The 16,352-nt window shown below is 35.1% G+C and overlaps 2 protein-coding genes across 2 annotated transcripts in view; one reads left to right on the top strand and one right to left on the bottom strand.

Annotated features, from left to right (window-relative positions):
- Positions 1–20: 20 nt before the first annotated feature.
- The window catches only part of ogfod3 (2-oxoglutarate and iron dependent oxygenase domain containing 3), a 60,757-nt gene continuing 44,425 nt past the window's right edge, over positions 21–16,352 (top strand). The window contains exon 1 of the mRNA XM_028475780.1: positions 21–182. Within this exon, the coding sequence (XP_028331581.1) occupies positions 115–182 (68 nt within the window). The 5' untranslated portion in view covers positions 21–114. The remainder of the gene's footprint in view (positions 183–16,352) is intronic.
- Positions 7,300–13,315, bottom strand: LOC114481208 (ubiquitin carboxyl-terminal hydrolase 42-like). The gene is made up of 13 exons (XM_028475781.1): positions 13,214–13,315; positions 12,114–12,238; positions 11,305–11,511; positions 11,082–11,192; positions 10,860–10,959; positions 10,369–10,436; positions 10,182–10,259; positions 10,020–10,098; positions 9,809–9,920; positions 9,580–9,720; positions 8,038–8,138; positions 7,666–7,753; positions 7,300–7,587 (listed from the first exon to the last, which is right to left on the bottom strand). Exons 2-13 carry the CDS (start codon positions 12,160–12,162, stop codon positions 7,462–7,464), a joined length of 1,260 nt encoding a protein of 419 aa, XP_028331582.1. The 5' UTR covers positions 12,163–12,238; positions 13,214–13,315; the 3' UTR covers positions 7,300–7,461.

The raw sequence follows: 16,352 nt of genomic DNA, 5'->3' as shown, positions 1-16,352 counted from the left end.
TTGGCAGCCAATGGGAGCGGGTGATAGTACGAGCTGTTGGCGGGGTGTGTACGCTGTTTATGAAGCAAAGAGAAGCGGTGAGTTTATGTCGTCCAACGCCGCTGCTAACGTGGAATGGCTTTAGTGCGACAGAGACCCGCGAAAGGGCCCAATGCCACCGAAATAGAGAAGAAGATAAAGAGGTAAGCTAACGCAGCTACACTGACGCTTTTTTCTCAATATGTGTTAAACCGGAAGCTGTGGTCTAACATGTCACCTCACCGTGTGTACCTGCTGCCTGTAGCTGGGTTTTCATTAAGTAGTGCTTATTAAAGTTTATGGAATCTCTACTTCCGTATTAAATTATTCAATCTACCTTATTCCAGGGGCCGCTACTCCTCAGATAATAGGCGGCCCTTTCTTATGAAATATAAGTAAAAAGACAAGCTATGCCGAGTTAAATAGAAAGCTTAACATTTAGCTGAATTTATTGACATCTTTACAACATATACATAATTTTAAAGTGTTAAATTGCAACAGAACATTTATTAAATCATCTCAAGGAAGAATGCTATCAAAATGAATCTTGGTGATTGCCTAAAACGTTGCATATACCTTGCAAAATGATTTTCCATCTTCTAAATCAGGTGTCAAACTCAAGGCTCGGGGGCCAAATCCGGCCCTTTAGAGCGTCCATTTCGGCCCGCAAAAATCCAAAGAAATCATGAATCATTGTGTAAATTACCATTAAATTCAGTTGTAGATATCTCAGCTGGATATCTCTTAAAATAATTGGCAGTGGCTGTCAATACGTAACACGTATCCATATACCAGCATTCTGTCTGTATGCAACGCCCCTCATTGGTCAGTTTAGGTCACGTGGTGCACCTATCACGTGACTTGTACTTCCTTTTGTATTAATACGTCAACTATGTTGAAGACTAACTAACCCTAACCGCACAAAATGGTCACGCGACTTTTTGTCACGTCATCTTTCGTACGGATAGAATGCCAGTATATGGATTTGTATTACGTACAAAGAATCTCAAATGGTTAAAAGAACATAATTTTTTACAAAATTTTCTTGAAATGATTACACAAAATTAGATAAAAATTGGCCACAAAATTTATTGCTTTGATATTATCAGCGCCGTACATATTTTACAAGTCTTTTATAAGTGGAAGTGCAAACTAGAGAACAATAATGATCAAATTCCTAATTTTCCTGTCTAAAATCTGCGGCCCACTTCAGATAAACTGACCCTTATTTGGCCCTTGACCTGAAATGAGTTTCACACCCCTGTTCTAAATCCTTATTTAAACACAGCATTTAGAGTTTAAATTTGTGGTGATTTTGTGATGACTACTTAAGGGATTTCACCTTGCTCAGGATTTTGTGTAAGAACCATCAACACGGTAATCTAGTACAGCCTTAAAGGGGAAGTGAAACACTCCAACAAGTGCCCTTCTTTCAGTCCATAGGGGTCTTTTTTAAACACTGTTCACTATATCAGGTATATATAGAGGTGGAAAGAGTACTGATATCTCATACTCAAGAAGAAGTACTAGTATTTGATTACAATTGTCATACGTAAAATACTCTAGTACAAAATAAAAAGTAGCTTAGCTAAATAGTACTCAAAGTAAAAGTTATTTGTTACTTTCAGCACCCACGTGTATTTTTGGTAGTACATTGTTGCCATGGTTCCCTTGCATACAGTAAACATCTCATGTTTAAATTTATAAACAAAGAGACCAAATCTTAATTATTTTTCCACAAAGGCGTCTGTGTAACATTAAAGGTTTTTTCCAAATGTACAATTCTTTTAAAAATAAAACAACACCAATAAATTAAATTAATAATAAAAAACATTTTCAGGGTCTAAGTATAGCTACATTTATGAACGCTATAATAGTGCCATGCCAAATGTGCCATGTGGGTAACAACATAATTGGTAGAAACCACAACCTGAACCTAAGAAAGTGTTTGGGCTTCGATCATATGGATTATGTTAAATATGAGATTATAAAACGGAAATAAAAGAATAATCACAAAAAATAATCATTTATAGAATAATAGAAATTGAACTAATGACTATACTTATTTTAAAACATACTCAAGTACAAGTAAAATGACTGATTTAGAAGTAATGTAACCCATTACTATCACCTCTGGGTATATATTCCCTACATATGAGAATATTTGTGTTTACACTATCTTGGCACTGAGATCAGATCAGTGAATGGATACTGTTATTATTACTCATCAGCATTTCACTGCTTTATTGACAGTTTGTGAGGGTCTGTGGACCCCCTTTGTTGTAGACCCCGTCACAGCACATCAGGAAAAACGTTTGTTTAAAGCCGTTAGTGATAAGCTGCTCGTTTTGCTGAGTCAGCTAAGAAGCTGGTTTATTTGTAACAAACATTAAACCAATGGTTGTCTAAGTACACACCTGCCAGTGCAGTGAAACAGGGAATGGGTCATTAAATCACTGAGTCAATACCAGTTTTTCTTTGCACTTGTTAAAGTGTGAAACTGTGTATGCTGCTGGCCATTTTGTTTTGGTGGTTTACAGACATGTCACATTCAAAATGGCAGATTGCACGCTCAAGAATTGCGACTTTCAAAATGGCTTTCATTGCTCTAATTTAGAAAAACCGCAAAACTAATGACGAGACAGGAATGCTGGTGTTTCACTTCCCCTTTATTTGTCTCGGGTGTGTAAATAATGAACTGCACAGGTGGACACTGGTTTCCTGTTCCACTCCTCTATGAGGAATGTTAACTGGTTGAGGTTGGAAAGATTTTGCTCCTTCACCTTTCAATTGAGGATGATCCCATTCCTACCTGTAAAGTTTACACATGCAGTGCTTATTAAGGATGTCCCGAACCGATATCCGCCAGAAAACAAATATTGGATTTTATTGGTCTGCATCTAAAATCACTGATGTAAGTGCTCTGATAAATATATATTGTAAATTATATAATTATATATATATATAGGCCTGGGAAGATAATCGATAAATCAATTAACCGGACGGTAAATAAAATGAACTCGGTAAGTTTTCCGGCCTCTGTATAGTGCCATTATCATGCGTAGCCTCTGCAGCCGACAGCAGAGGCTAGTGTTAGCAACACATATTACACAGCAGATAACTCAGTCATTTCTAATAATTTTTCAGTGAACCTGCAGCGTAATTACTCTAAGATAGTATTCCAACTCCAGGCAATCTTAGATTAGGGAAATAAAACAGTTATAGTCCGGTAGATGCGACAACTCTCGACCTACTACTTAGCTTCGGATTGCTACGCCGGTTACACCCAGCGGCCTATGAAGCAGCGGAACCTCTTACCCGCGGTGTCCGCCAGTGGAGGAGATGTGATTGGAAGTAGAAGCGGGGATGCCGAGCGAGGCTAGCAACCAAGCTAAGTCTAAGTATTTTGTTTTCCTCGTCTTTCGCCTCCAAACAGGATGGGTTACAAGGGGCTTCACCCTCAGCACCAGTATGTTTGATTCGTGGGGGAATGAACGGAGTAAACTAGAAACTATTTGGTTCATTCTGTTTGGTTTAAGACTGAATGAAAACGGAACAAAATGAAACAGGTGGAGGCGGGGCCGCTAGCATTTTTGTTTACGAAGGTTTTAACTGGATTGGAAGTGTTAGCTGACAAGGAATGTACAACTATATACCTCTGTTCCTCAATGTTTATTATTGTGCAATAATTTATGCAATAGTTTATTATAAGTGCAATTTTGTTTTTTGAGAGAGACTTGATAAACCATTTTATTTATTGCTTTGTGTGTGGTTTTGCATTTGAGGTGTTTTTTTTTTCCTTAACAGAGACGGGGTTTATTTTATTGTTTTTGTTTGTGATATCTATTACAGTATAATTTTTAGCAAACAGAGACAGTCCATTTTATTTAAATTATTTGTTTTATTTGTTTAAAATATTTAAAAGTTTTTGAAGTTTCAATGGTAAAATATACTAATGAGAAATACAAGTTTATTGCGTTTGAAAGGTTGTACTTGCATTTTTATGATATGTTATCATTATTTTTGTGGTTAATTTGGTCTAAAAAAATTGACTATCGTTTATCTGCAATAATTTGTGGGACAATATATTGTCCAGCAAAATCTGTTATCAGCCCAGGCCTATATTTATATACGTATATATATGTGTGTGACTGTGGTTTACACTCCAACAAAGTAGGTGGCGGCACTGCAGCAATAAGCGGTCACACTCTTGCTCAGAGCCCACGTAATCAAAACAACGTGTATGCAGCGCTACTGGGAGAAGGAGAAGTAGGGGAAGTGATGTTGGCCGTGTGGGAATGTTTTACCGTAAACTCGAGAAAAGACGTTGCAGCTGAGTGCAACACTTGTCATGCACAAGTTTCCCATGGTGTCACAGAACCAGCAAAGTTTAATACAACCAACCTCATCGTACATTTGAAGCATCAGCATTTGAAACAGTAGCATTTGAAACAGCATGAGGATTTTCTCAAGACCAGCGAGGCGAAGAAACAACAAACCTTTGACTCCCTCACTCAACCAACGTTACAATCAGTCAAAAAAATCCACTTTCAAGCCTCCAACTTTGAAGCTCCTCTTCATCCTCTCTCCTTCTTGGCGCCATTTAGCACGCTGTAATATGAAAATGCATTTAACTCTCAAATGCAAAGTTCAAACTGCTTCATATTTGATACCCACGTTGACTGTCCGTCCCTAAACAAAACAACCTTTAATTGTATCTTACTTTATTTTTGACATTTTGTTTGATAATTAGTTTTTTTTTTTTTAAATTTATTAGTATTTATTTTTTTTGTATTTCTAAAAAAAAGTGGAATATAAAAAATTAAAGTGGAAAACACAGAATTTGAGAAAAAAAAAATAGATTTTATAGGGCCCTATTTTGACTTATTACATTATTTCTTACCCATTTATTTCTATTGGAAATTTCAGTTTTTTTTCATATTGAAGCCCTTCATCTCCAGCCATTCTTCAACCAATTTTGACCATTCAGCCTTTAACATGTTCAGCTACCACTTTCAACACATTTCAACAGACATTGCTAATATCCAGCTATTGCTAGGTGAATGCTAAAGTGTTATTGGTACGAGCTCATGCTAGTTAATGTTAATGCTAATTTATGTTAATGCTCAGCTAAGGTTAGGCTAATGATATTGCTAAGTCAATGCTAATGCTTTGTTGGTGCTAATGCTTTATTGGTTCTTGTTCATGCTAGCTAATGCTAATGCTAATTTATGCTATTGCTAATGATAAGCTAATGCAGTATGACGCGGGCCAGCACCTGTATCCTTAGTTGCATTTTTTTCAGGAAATGCAAATATTCTAGTTGAATGAGTTTTTTCCCTTCCTCCCTCTGCCAACACCAACAGCATTTTATATGAAGCCTCAGACTCACCAGGTGGTCTGACTGGTGCCCATTATCGATTTCAAATTTATTTTCAAGTTAACGGATTCATGACATTAAGTTCAACTTCAAATCTTTTTGTCTCCAAACCCTCAGAGCTGTGAATACAAACAGTAGAATATGCCATATTGCAGATTTCATTGTTTTTTGTCACAAAAACATATTTTAAATGATCATATTAAAGTTTTTACCTGAAAAAAATAACCAAAGCAAATACAGAACTTTTATCAATGGAAAAACAAGCTACCCAAACTAATCCTGAGCTCTCGTGCCATCACTGCCACCTTTCAATGTTTTTTGTAGTGGTTACAAAATTACATTTTGATACTTCCGACTATATATCTGCCGCTGTAAAATGTTTTTGTTTTTTTTTGCAAATATCGGATCAGTCAATCGTGTGATTTTTAATTTGGATGTTTTTCTGGAACTCTCTGCTGTTCAACCTCAGGAACCAGGGTCTACATTTAGTTCAGAGGAGATGTAACAGTGATCAAGGGCTAAGATTTTAAATTTGGTCAGAAACTTGCTGAATTTTCCAATTGTATGACTTCTGGCTTGTAAGGCTGTCCAAACATTGATCACTCTATCACTTTGCTTTTCTTTGGTTGGTATTTATCAAATTGGGCCTTTTGGACATTTAAACTGCTTCATGTTGACAGGTTGGTTGAATATCTTTTGTTTCCACATATCTGACAGTATTTAAACTCAGGCATGGCTAGTGCATTCTATTCCGCAGTAGGTTGGTTTGGATAGCTGTTTCCCTTTGATCATTAAAACTTTCTAAAAGGCTATTGTTACCTATTCAGCCTTCTATTTTTTAAAGAAATATAACAGCGGCAAAATAATGATGCACTGCATTTTTACTTCATTAATGCGTTTTAGAAATAAAACAAATCTCTTATTTTACTACATTTTTTTGTGTAACTTTCAGGTCTAAAAAAATGAAACTTTTATGACACAAATCCTAATATATTCAACCAAGAATTATTCAATAAATATTGTTGGATTCCCATTCACAGAAAGCTACCACGTCACAGAGTTGTGATGCAAATAATTTAGTCTACTGGGCCCATTAACTACACATGCTCACTGTGTACCAGGACATTTCACGTTAGGCTACAATAGAATATTGTGTGAACCAAAATGTGACATAATTAAAAGGAAATAATAGTCAATACAACATACATTTGGGAGATTTATTTAGGTTTATTCTGTTTACATGAAAAAGCAATAGGGATGTAACGATTCACTCAACTCCCGATACGATTCGATTCACGATACTGGGTTCACGATACAATTCTCTCACGATTTATTTTACAAAATGGGACTGTAGACAAATTTTAAAATACAGTATTATTTTCCTTTTATATTTCATTGTCAAAAGAATCCCTTGATAAACTATTCAAAACAATGCAATTTAACTAAAAATAAATCTTGAATGAAATAAATAAAGGAATACTACAAATGAAAATGAAGCCTATTAATTTAAATTCTGGTTCTATAATAAACGATGCAAAACTGCATAATAGTTCTTTTTCTTTTTAAAAGTGCAACTGAAAATGTATTTTGTGCCTTAACAATTGGACCGTGATTACACTGATTTACGTCATATTTGTTTGGACCAGCAGAGGGCGCTGGTAACCCAGTGGTCGGTTGGCATGCAGAAATTCTTGCAGTGAAGAAGAGAAGCTATGCTAGCAGACAGAGCTAATAGAAAAACGTGACTTTTACAGATATTCAAGTAATATTACAGATATTTTTTCGGTGCTAAAGGGGCAATGAATCATTTATTAACATATTTAAGAGTAGAAGGCGGCCAGAAAGAAAGTATTAGCAGACTCCGCCTGCCGCCTACAATTGTGGATAGCGCCCTCTGCTGGTTAAAAAAAGTACTGCGATCCAATTTTCAGAAAATCGATATCAACCGTGATACCTATGAATCGATTTTTAACTGCCTTACGATTAATCGTTACATCCCTAAAAAGCAATGATTAAGTAAAATGCTGATGTACATAATAGTATAAAAAATTTTTTTCAAGCTGTCACTGTTTGTTCTCATTCCTCGCCTTCTTCTTCTCCTTCATCTTATTCTTCTTCTTCTGTTTTTTGGAGTTCTGAGAGCTTTGTGGCTGGGTGGATAAGGGCTGTGCTCTGACATCCAGGCAAACCTGCAGATTGAGACGTGTTGTGAGAACGTGATCCAGAGATTTAGGTGAAGTTAAAGGAATGGAGAGGTGGTGGCTAACATTAGCAGGAGCAGGAGCAGCAGGAGCTGGAGGAGGAATCTTCCGAGACAAACTGAACTGGGATGAGGAAGTCAAAGGAGCCTCTTGCCTGAAATACAAAAAAAAACACACAAGGTGGTCAATTAAATTTTTCAGTTTCAATTACATTTTCAATTACCCATATTTATTTACGATTACAGTGACCAGCATTTTTACTAATTACAATTAACATGGCAACCTTGTTTAAAACCACTTTTATTTTCCTGGAAAGAATAGTCCCTAATTCATCGTTTTACAGGATTTTTTTCCCCATCAAAACTACTAAATCAAGTGGGAGAAAATAGTATTGAAATGATTTCCTTTTTAAATGATTAATAATCAATCATCACTTACTTGTTGTAGAACAGAACATAGGCTTGGTGTTTCAGGACAGCACTGATGTCACTTTTTGACACTTTAGTGTCGTTCATCCTGTACCACTGGTTGTCACTCGCCTGTAAAACACACACACAATCAGCTATAGCTCTCAATGACATTTACACAAGACAGGGTTCAGATCAATTATATTTGTAATTGCGCAATTGATCATTAATTTACAATCATGGCGTAATAAAATCTTGTAATTGAGTTTTGATAATTAACTTTGTAATTGTGATTGCCATGAAAATTCCAGAATATTTGTCAATTGTAGTTTAACGCAAAACTGGGGAACCATGTAACACTTCTATGTACATTTCTACGCATAATGTACAATTATTAAAATATGTTTCATATCAAGCTTTACCACATTTTACCATTTAAAATAAATAAATAAATAAACCGAAGGATATACTGACGCAAAAAAGACTCAGACACCCACACCAAAAATTTTAAAACCTATAATTTCATTGATTAGGAAGCCTAATGAGGTAATCAATAGATAATAAATAAATTAAATTATATATATTTATTTTTAGTGTATTTTACAGCTGATTTAGGAGCCGTTGTCATAAGAGATGCTAACAGAAAGCTAACACAAGAGGAAGGTTAACTTTTATTAGGTTATTTATTTCAGGCTCAGTAATTGTGATTCATCGTAATTTAACTTTAGTAATTGATAATTAATTACAAATATGGCGTAACTGTAATTGACTTTCACTGCAATCATAATTGAGATGTAATTGAAAATGTAATTGTAACTGAAAAATGTAATTGACCCCAACCCTGACACACTTTTCAGCACAGAGCGTAATGATGGAATAAATGAGTGATAACACACATTTTAAAGAATCTAATTTTGTAAACAAGTGGAATGAAACAGTATTTTGATTTATCTCTATGGTTTTTATGAATGCTGGTTATTTCCCACCTGGTGTGAGACCAAGATTCACTTTATTATATTTTCAGTTCATGTGTTTTTTTTAAATTTATTTTATTTAATGTGTCTTTGTCGTTTTGTGTGTTACTGTTAATAGTATTTTTCTCTCTTAGTACATGTGTTTTTGGTGCCACTTTGTCGTTGTCTGTTTTTTTGTATTATTCACTATATTTTTCTCTTAATTTGTGTGTTTTTGTTGTCATTTTGTGAGTTGCTGGTAATATTTAGTAGAAAGTGTCTATTTGTACAGACAACCCCCGGTGCTAATAGTACGGTTACCAAAGTACAACTACATCTTAGGGTTAGGTTATAACCCAATATCGCAACAACTTTTAGGGTTAAGTTTAGTCTTAGTCACGTGACCTAAACTGGTCAAATGGGGGCGCTGCGTACGGATAGAATGTTGATACAGCAACCGATAACCACTGCCTATTTAGTATGATTATCATTTTTACTAAAAATAATGCTTTTATTTGTTAATTTTCCTCACTCTCTCTTTCTCAAATACCCCCTGTATTGCCATTGCGTACCCCCATTTGACAAACACTGGGTTAGCAAGTAAAAAGCAGTGGCAGTACCTTGACGTAGAAGAAGTAGTGACCATAACGATCACTGTGCCCAGAGTGAACCAGTACAGCGTACAGGCTGTAGATCCGAGGCTTTCCTTCAGTCTGAGACATGAATGGCCGTAGATCCAAGTACTCAGAGTATTTCACGTGCTGATTAACAAACAAAACAGGAATTAAAAGCAGTCGGAAACCAACAGAATACATGAGATAATCTTCTGTTTGCACTTAGTGAGGATACCTTTGAGATCTTCCCTCCAGTGAAATCATCAAATCTCTTAAGAGAGACAGTCAGCACGTTGGCGCTTTTATGAACTGTGAATCGCTTAGTGGCCGTGACCATGTGTTCACATCTAATGGAAGGAAATAATTGTTTCATTAGTTTGCTGGAAAACTACTATGATTATAAGAAAGAAAAAGAGCAGACATTTGGTAAAGAATTATTCACTGACTTTGAGCATTTGTACGCGTTTTCACCACCGAGCTGCTCTGCCTTTACAAACTGCTCCAAAGCCTCGGACACAGTGGAAGCTTTCTGCATGGGAAGAGAAAACAGTTTAACTGATCATGTTCTGATGAACAAATCTTTAAACGTTAATCAGATTAAATCCAACAAATATCCTGAATATCCAGAGTGACATCCAGAAAAGGATCAATCGTATCTGAAACGGCTTGGCAGTTTAAACATTTCACTGTAAAAGGAAAAAAAAATAAATCAATGCCATGTACAGTATGTAGTTGAGTCAAACCATGAGAACACAAACAATATGTTGGAATATAAAAAAGTAACAAATATCATACCTCTGGAGCGCAAATAGCCTCCAAATACTTGGTGGATTAACGTGGTTGCCTGCGTTTGCCTGTCCAGTCTATAAGAAGCACAAAACATGGTGTCAAACAAGAATGAACAACATGTGACTTGATACCAGGATTAGGGTCAATTCTAATTGTAGTCACGTAATTGATAATTATTTACAAATATGGCGTAATTGTAATTTTAAAAAAAATCTGTTGCTCTCATAATTGTAATTAAATTGCAATTGAGATCAGAAAATTGACTTTGTAATTGTAATTGCCATGAAAATTCTATGAAAAAAAATTGTCAATTATAATTTAATGCAAAACTGGGAACCATGTAATAGTTCTATGTACAGTTTCACACAAATGTAGTTAACAATTATTAAAATATGTTTCATATCAAGCTTTCCCACATTTTACCAATTAAAAAAAAATAATTAAAACCTATATTTTTTATTGTCCCTGCTCTATGCTGGAAGGTGAATGAAACTTACTTGATTGCAGGTAAGCAGGACTGTTGCATAGCTTCTACTGTGTATCGCAGAAACTCGTGCGCATCCTCCTGGTTTCCAGACTGGAAGTGTTTTGCAATCGCTACAATTGGAAAAAAAAAAACATCTTTGTAAAGCTAAACACAAGAAAAGTTGATTTTGATGTCGTCTTAGTAAAAATGACCTGCAACGCTTCAATATTATAGCTTTGCTGGTGTCACTTACTTTTGAGCTCCTTGAGCACACCAGTAGGCCTGATGACTCTGCCTGAGTTGGCAAATACCTGTAGGATGTGGTTTTCCATGATGCACATCATACAAAATCCTGGTTCGTGACCTACAAAAATAAAAGATGAGCAAATTCTCATTAGCATTAGAGGAATTACCCTGGAAAGGAGCGCATAGATATACCAAAACTGATCAACAATGGTGTAAAAGTTCATAATTACATGTCTTGGAGTGCTCCTTGGTCAGCATGTAGTTTGCCAACGGTGGTGTGTAGGTGATGCATTGGAGAACTGAGTTAAGATAACAGGTGTTCCCCGCGTTCATCAGACCTGCACCAATGTCATGGACCCTGGCCCATTTTAGGAGAAGCCGGTCAGGAGAGAACAGGACCTTCCTGGGCATTTCAATGCCAGATCTACTGTTCATAGCTGGACACACAAAGCACACATTATTATAATGCAATTACATTCAACTTTTTACAAGCAATATTTTAAGATTTTAAACTAGCACCATTTATATTTAACTATAATTGAAAGGATTGGGGGTCAATTATAATTGTAATTTTAAAAATTTGTTGCTGTTGTAATTGTATTTAAATTGATTTTAGATAATTGACTTTGTAATTGTAATTGCCATGAAAATTCTATAAAAATTGTCAATTATAATTTAACGCAAAACTGGGGCACCATGTTACAGTTCTACACATATGTAGTTAACAGATATTAAAATATGTTTGATATCAAGCTTTCCCACATTTTACCATTAAAAAAAAAAAAACCCAATATAAATGTAGAAATATACTGACACAAAAAAAGGCTCAGACGCCTTCACCAAAAATATTAAAACCTATATTTTCATTGATTAGGAAGCCTAACAATGAAACCAATAGAAGGAAATAAACTAGATGATAGATATTTGTTATTTTACCACTAAAGATGTTAAGGGGTACACTTGAGAAACTGTTATAGAGCATGTATGGAGAAACTCCATCCTTAAAAAATTATACCAGTAGTAAAAACACTGCTCAAACCTTTCTCCCGTGGCTCTGAGGGTCTACTGTTGCAGACTGCAGTCTTCATCCATGGGGGGTTACTCCCAACTGACCCAGGGTCAGACTTTTCTGAAGATCTGCCTTGTAATGATCATGTTTTCACACTGCAATGAGGATGAGAATACATAAGTGCATATCTTTAGATCCATACAAACAAACAAAACAATATAATATGTTATCATTATTATTTTGATTTTTAAAACCAATCAGAAATATACCATTTTTTTTTAGTTTTTGGTTTTCTAGTTTTCCTGTTTCTGGTTTTAAACTAATGAAACAAAAATAAATGAAAAATGTTTTTTCAGGAAATGCAAATATTGTAGTTGAATGAGTTTTTTCCCTTCCTCCCTCTGCCAACACCAACAAACTTGCTGAATTTTTCAATTGTATGACTTCTGGCTTGTAAGGCTGTCTAAACATTGATCACTCAATCACTTTGCTTTTCTTTGGTTGGTATTTATCAAATTGGGCCTTTTGGACATTTAAACTGCTTCATGTTGACAGGTTGGTTGAATATCTTTTGTTTCCACATATCTGACACAGTATTTAAACTCAGGCATGGCTAGTGCATTCTATTCCGCAGTAGGTTGGTTTGGATAGCTGTTTCCCTTTGATCATTAAAACTTTCTAAAAGGCTATTGTTTCCTATTCAGCCTTCTATTTTTTAAAGAAATATAACAGCGGCAAAATAATGATGCACTGCATTTTTACTTCATTAATGCGTTTTAGAATTGAAACAAATCTCTTATTTTACTACATTTTTTTGTGTAACTTTCAGGTCTAAAAAAATGAAACTTTTATGACACAAATCCTAATATATTCAACCAAGAATTACTCAATAAATATTGTTGGATTCCCATTCACAGAAAGCTACCACGTCACAGAGTTGTGATGCAAATAATTTAGTCTATTGGGCCCATTAACTACACATGCTCACTGTGTACCAGGACATTTCACATTTGTCTACAATAGAATATTTTGTGAACCAAAATGTGACATAATTAAAAGGAAATAATGGTCAATACAACATACATTTGGGAGATTTATACAAGCGGTCACTGTTTGTTCTCATTCCTCACCTTCTTCTTCTCCTTCTTCTTATTCTTCTTCTTCTGTTTTCTGGAGTCCTGAGAGCTTTGTGGCTGGGTGGATAAGGGCTGTGCTCTGACATCCAGGCAAACCTGCAGATTGAGACGTGTTGTGAGAACGTGATCCAGAGATTTAGGTGAAGTTAAAAGAATGGAGAGGTGGTGGCTAACATTAGCAGGAGCAGGAGCAGGAGCAGCAGCAGCAGCAGCAGCAGGAGGAGGAGGAATCTTCTGAGTCAAACTGGACTGGGATGAGGAGGTCAAAGGAGCCTCTTGCCTGAAATACAAAAAAAACACATAAGGTGGTCAATATAATTTTTCATTTTCAATTACATTTTCAATTACCCATGTTTAATTTTTACTAATTACAATTAACATGGCAGCCTTGATTAAAACCACTTTTATTTTCCTGGAAAGAATCGTCCCTAATTCATCGTTTTACAGGATTTTTTTCCCCCATCAAAACTACTAAATTAAGTGGGAGAAAATAGTATTGAAATGATTTCCTATTTAAATGATTAATAATCAATCATCACTTACTTGTTGTAGAACAGAACATAGGCTTGGTGTTTCAGGACAGCACTGATGTCACTTTTTGACACCAAAGTGTCGTTCATCGTATACCACTGGTTGTCACTCGCCTGTAAAACACACACACAATCAGCTATAGCTCTCAATGACATTTACACAAGACAGGGTTCAGATCAATTATATTTGTAATTGCGTAATTGATCATTAATTTACAATCATGGCGTAATATAATCTTGTAATTGAGTTTTAAGAATTTGTAATTGTGATTGCCATGAAAATTCCAGAATATTTGTCAATTGTAGTTTAACGCAAAACTGGGGAACCATTTAACACTTCTATGTACATTTCTACGCATAATGTACGATTATTAAAATATGTTTCATATCAAGCTTTACCACATTTTACCATTTAAAATAAATAAATAAACCGAAGGATATACTGACACAAAAAAGACTCAGACACCCACACAAAAATTTTAAAACCTATAATTTCATTGATTAGGAAGCCTAATGAGGTAATCAATAGATAATAAATTAAATTAAATTATATATATATTTATTTTTAGTGTATTTTACAGCTGATTTAGGAGCCGTTGTCATAAGAGATGCTAACAGAAAGCTAACACAAGAGGAAGGTTAACTTTTATTAGGTTATTTATTTCAGGCTCAGTAATTGTGATTCATTGTAATTTAACTTTAGTAATTGATAAATAATTACAAATATGGTGTAATTGTAATTGACTTTCTGAGGATAAGGAATACTTGTAATTTATTTGTAATTGGAAATAATGCTGTTCACTGCAATCATAATTGAGATGTAATTGAAAATGTAATTGTAACTGAAAAATGTAATTGACCCCAACCCTGACACACTTTTCAGCACAGAGCGTAATGATGGAATAAATGAGTGATAACACACATTTTAAAGAATATAATTTTGTAAACAAGTGGAATGAAACAGTATTTAGATTTATCTCTATGGTTTTTATGAATGCTGGTTATTTCCCACCTGGTGTGAGACCAAGATTCACTTTATTATATTTTCAGTTCATGTTCTAATCAAAATCATTTCTATCACCATTTTGTGTCATTTTGTGTATTTTGTTGTTTGTTATTGTTATTATTCAGTAAATTTATCTCTTACTTTGTGTGTTTGTGTTGTTGGTATTATTTAAATCAGGGGTTCTCAACTGGTCTCACCCTGGGACCCACATTTTGCAACGGTTATTAAATTGCGACCCACTTTTTTTTTTTTTTTAAGAATTCAAACCAAATTTTGTTATTCAAAAATAGCCGTTGACAACACATATATAATCTTTTTAAAAACATAAATCTACATATTTTCCTGGTCAACATGCATTTCTGTCAAATGGAAAGTTTATTTCAAAATAAAAGATAAGTACAGCATGAGAGAAATTTAGTGTTTATTTTTGACCAGCTGTCCACGTCCCACTCAGTACAGGTCTGCGACCCACCAGTTGAGAATCACTGATTAAATCATTCTCTGTGTGTGTGTTTTTGGTGTCACTTCTTATGCCGTATTGTATGTTTCTCTGTTTTTTGTGTGTATTTTGTAGAGATCTTGTGTTTTTTTTTTTTTTAAATATAATGTATCTTTGTCGTTTTGTGTGTTACTGTTAATAGTAAGTATTTTTCTCTCTTAGTACATGTGTTTTGGTGCCACTTTGTTGTTGTTTGTCTGTTTTTTGTATTATTCACTACATTTTTCTCTTAATTTGTGTGTTTTTGTTGTCATTTTGTGAGTTGCTGGTAATATTTAGTAGAAAGTGTCTATTTGTACAGACAACCCCCGGTGCTAATAGTACGGTTACCAAAGTACAACTACATCTTAGGGTTAGGTTATAACCCAATATCGCAACAACTTTTAGGGTTAAGTTTAGTCTTAGTCACGTGACCTAAACTGGTCAAATGGGGGCGCTGCGTACGGATAGAATGTTGATACAGCAACTGATAACCACTGCCTATTTAGAATGATTATCATTTTTAACTAAAAATAATGCTTTTATTTGTTAATTTTCCTCACTGTCTGTTTCTCAAATAACCCCTGTATTGCCATTGCGTACCCCCATTTGACAAACACTGGGTTAGCAGGTAAAAAGCAGTGCCAGTACCTTGACGTAGCAGAAGTAGTGACCATAACGATCACTGTGCCCAGAGTGAACCAGTACAGCGTACAGGCTGTAGATCCGAGGCTTTCCTTGAGTCTTAGACATGAATGGCCGTAGATCCAAGTACTCAGAGTATTTCACGTGCTGATTAACAAACAAAACAGGAATTAAAAGCAGTCGGAAACCAACAGAATACGTGAGATAATCTTCTGTTTGCACATAGTGAGGATACCTTTGAGATCTTCCCTCCAGTGAAATCATCAAATCTCTTAAGAGAGACAGTCAGCACGTTGGCGCTCTCTTGAATTGTGAATCGCTTAGTGGCCGTGACCATGTGTTCACATCTAATGGAAGGAAACAATTGTTTCATTAGTTTGCTGGAAAACTACTATGATTATAAGAAAGAAAAAGAGCAGACATTTGGTAAAGAATTATTCACTGACTTTGAGCACTTGTACGCGTTTTCACCAC

The sequence above is a fragment of the Gouania willdenowi genome, chromosome 19 (genome assembly GCF_900634775.1).
Source record: "Gouania willdenowi chromosome 19, fGouWil2.1, whole genome shotgun sequence".
Taxonomy (NCBI): Eukaryota; Metazoa; Chordata; class Actinopteri; order Blenniiformes; family Gobiesocidae; genus Gouania; species Gouania willdenowi.
This window is presented reverse-complemented; position numbering and strand designations above follow the sequence as displayed.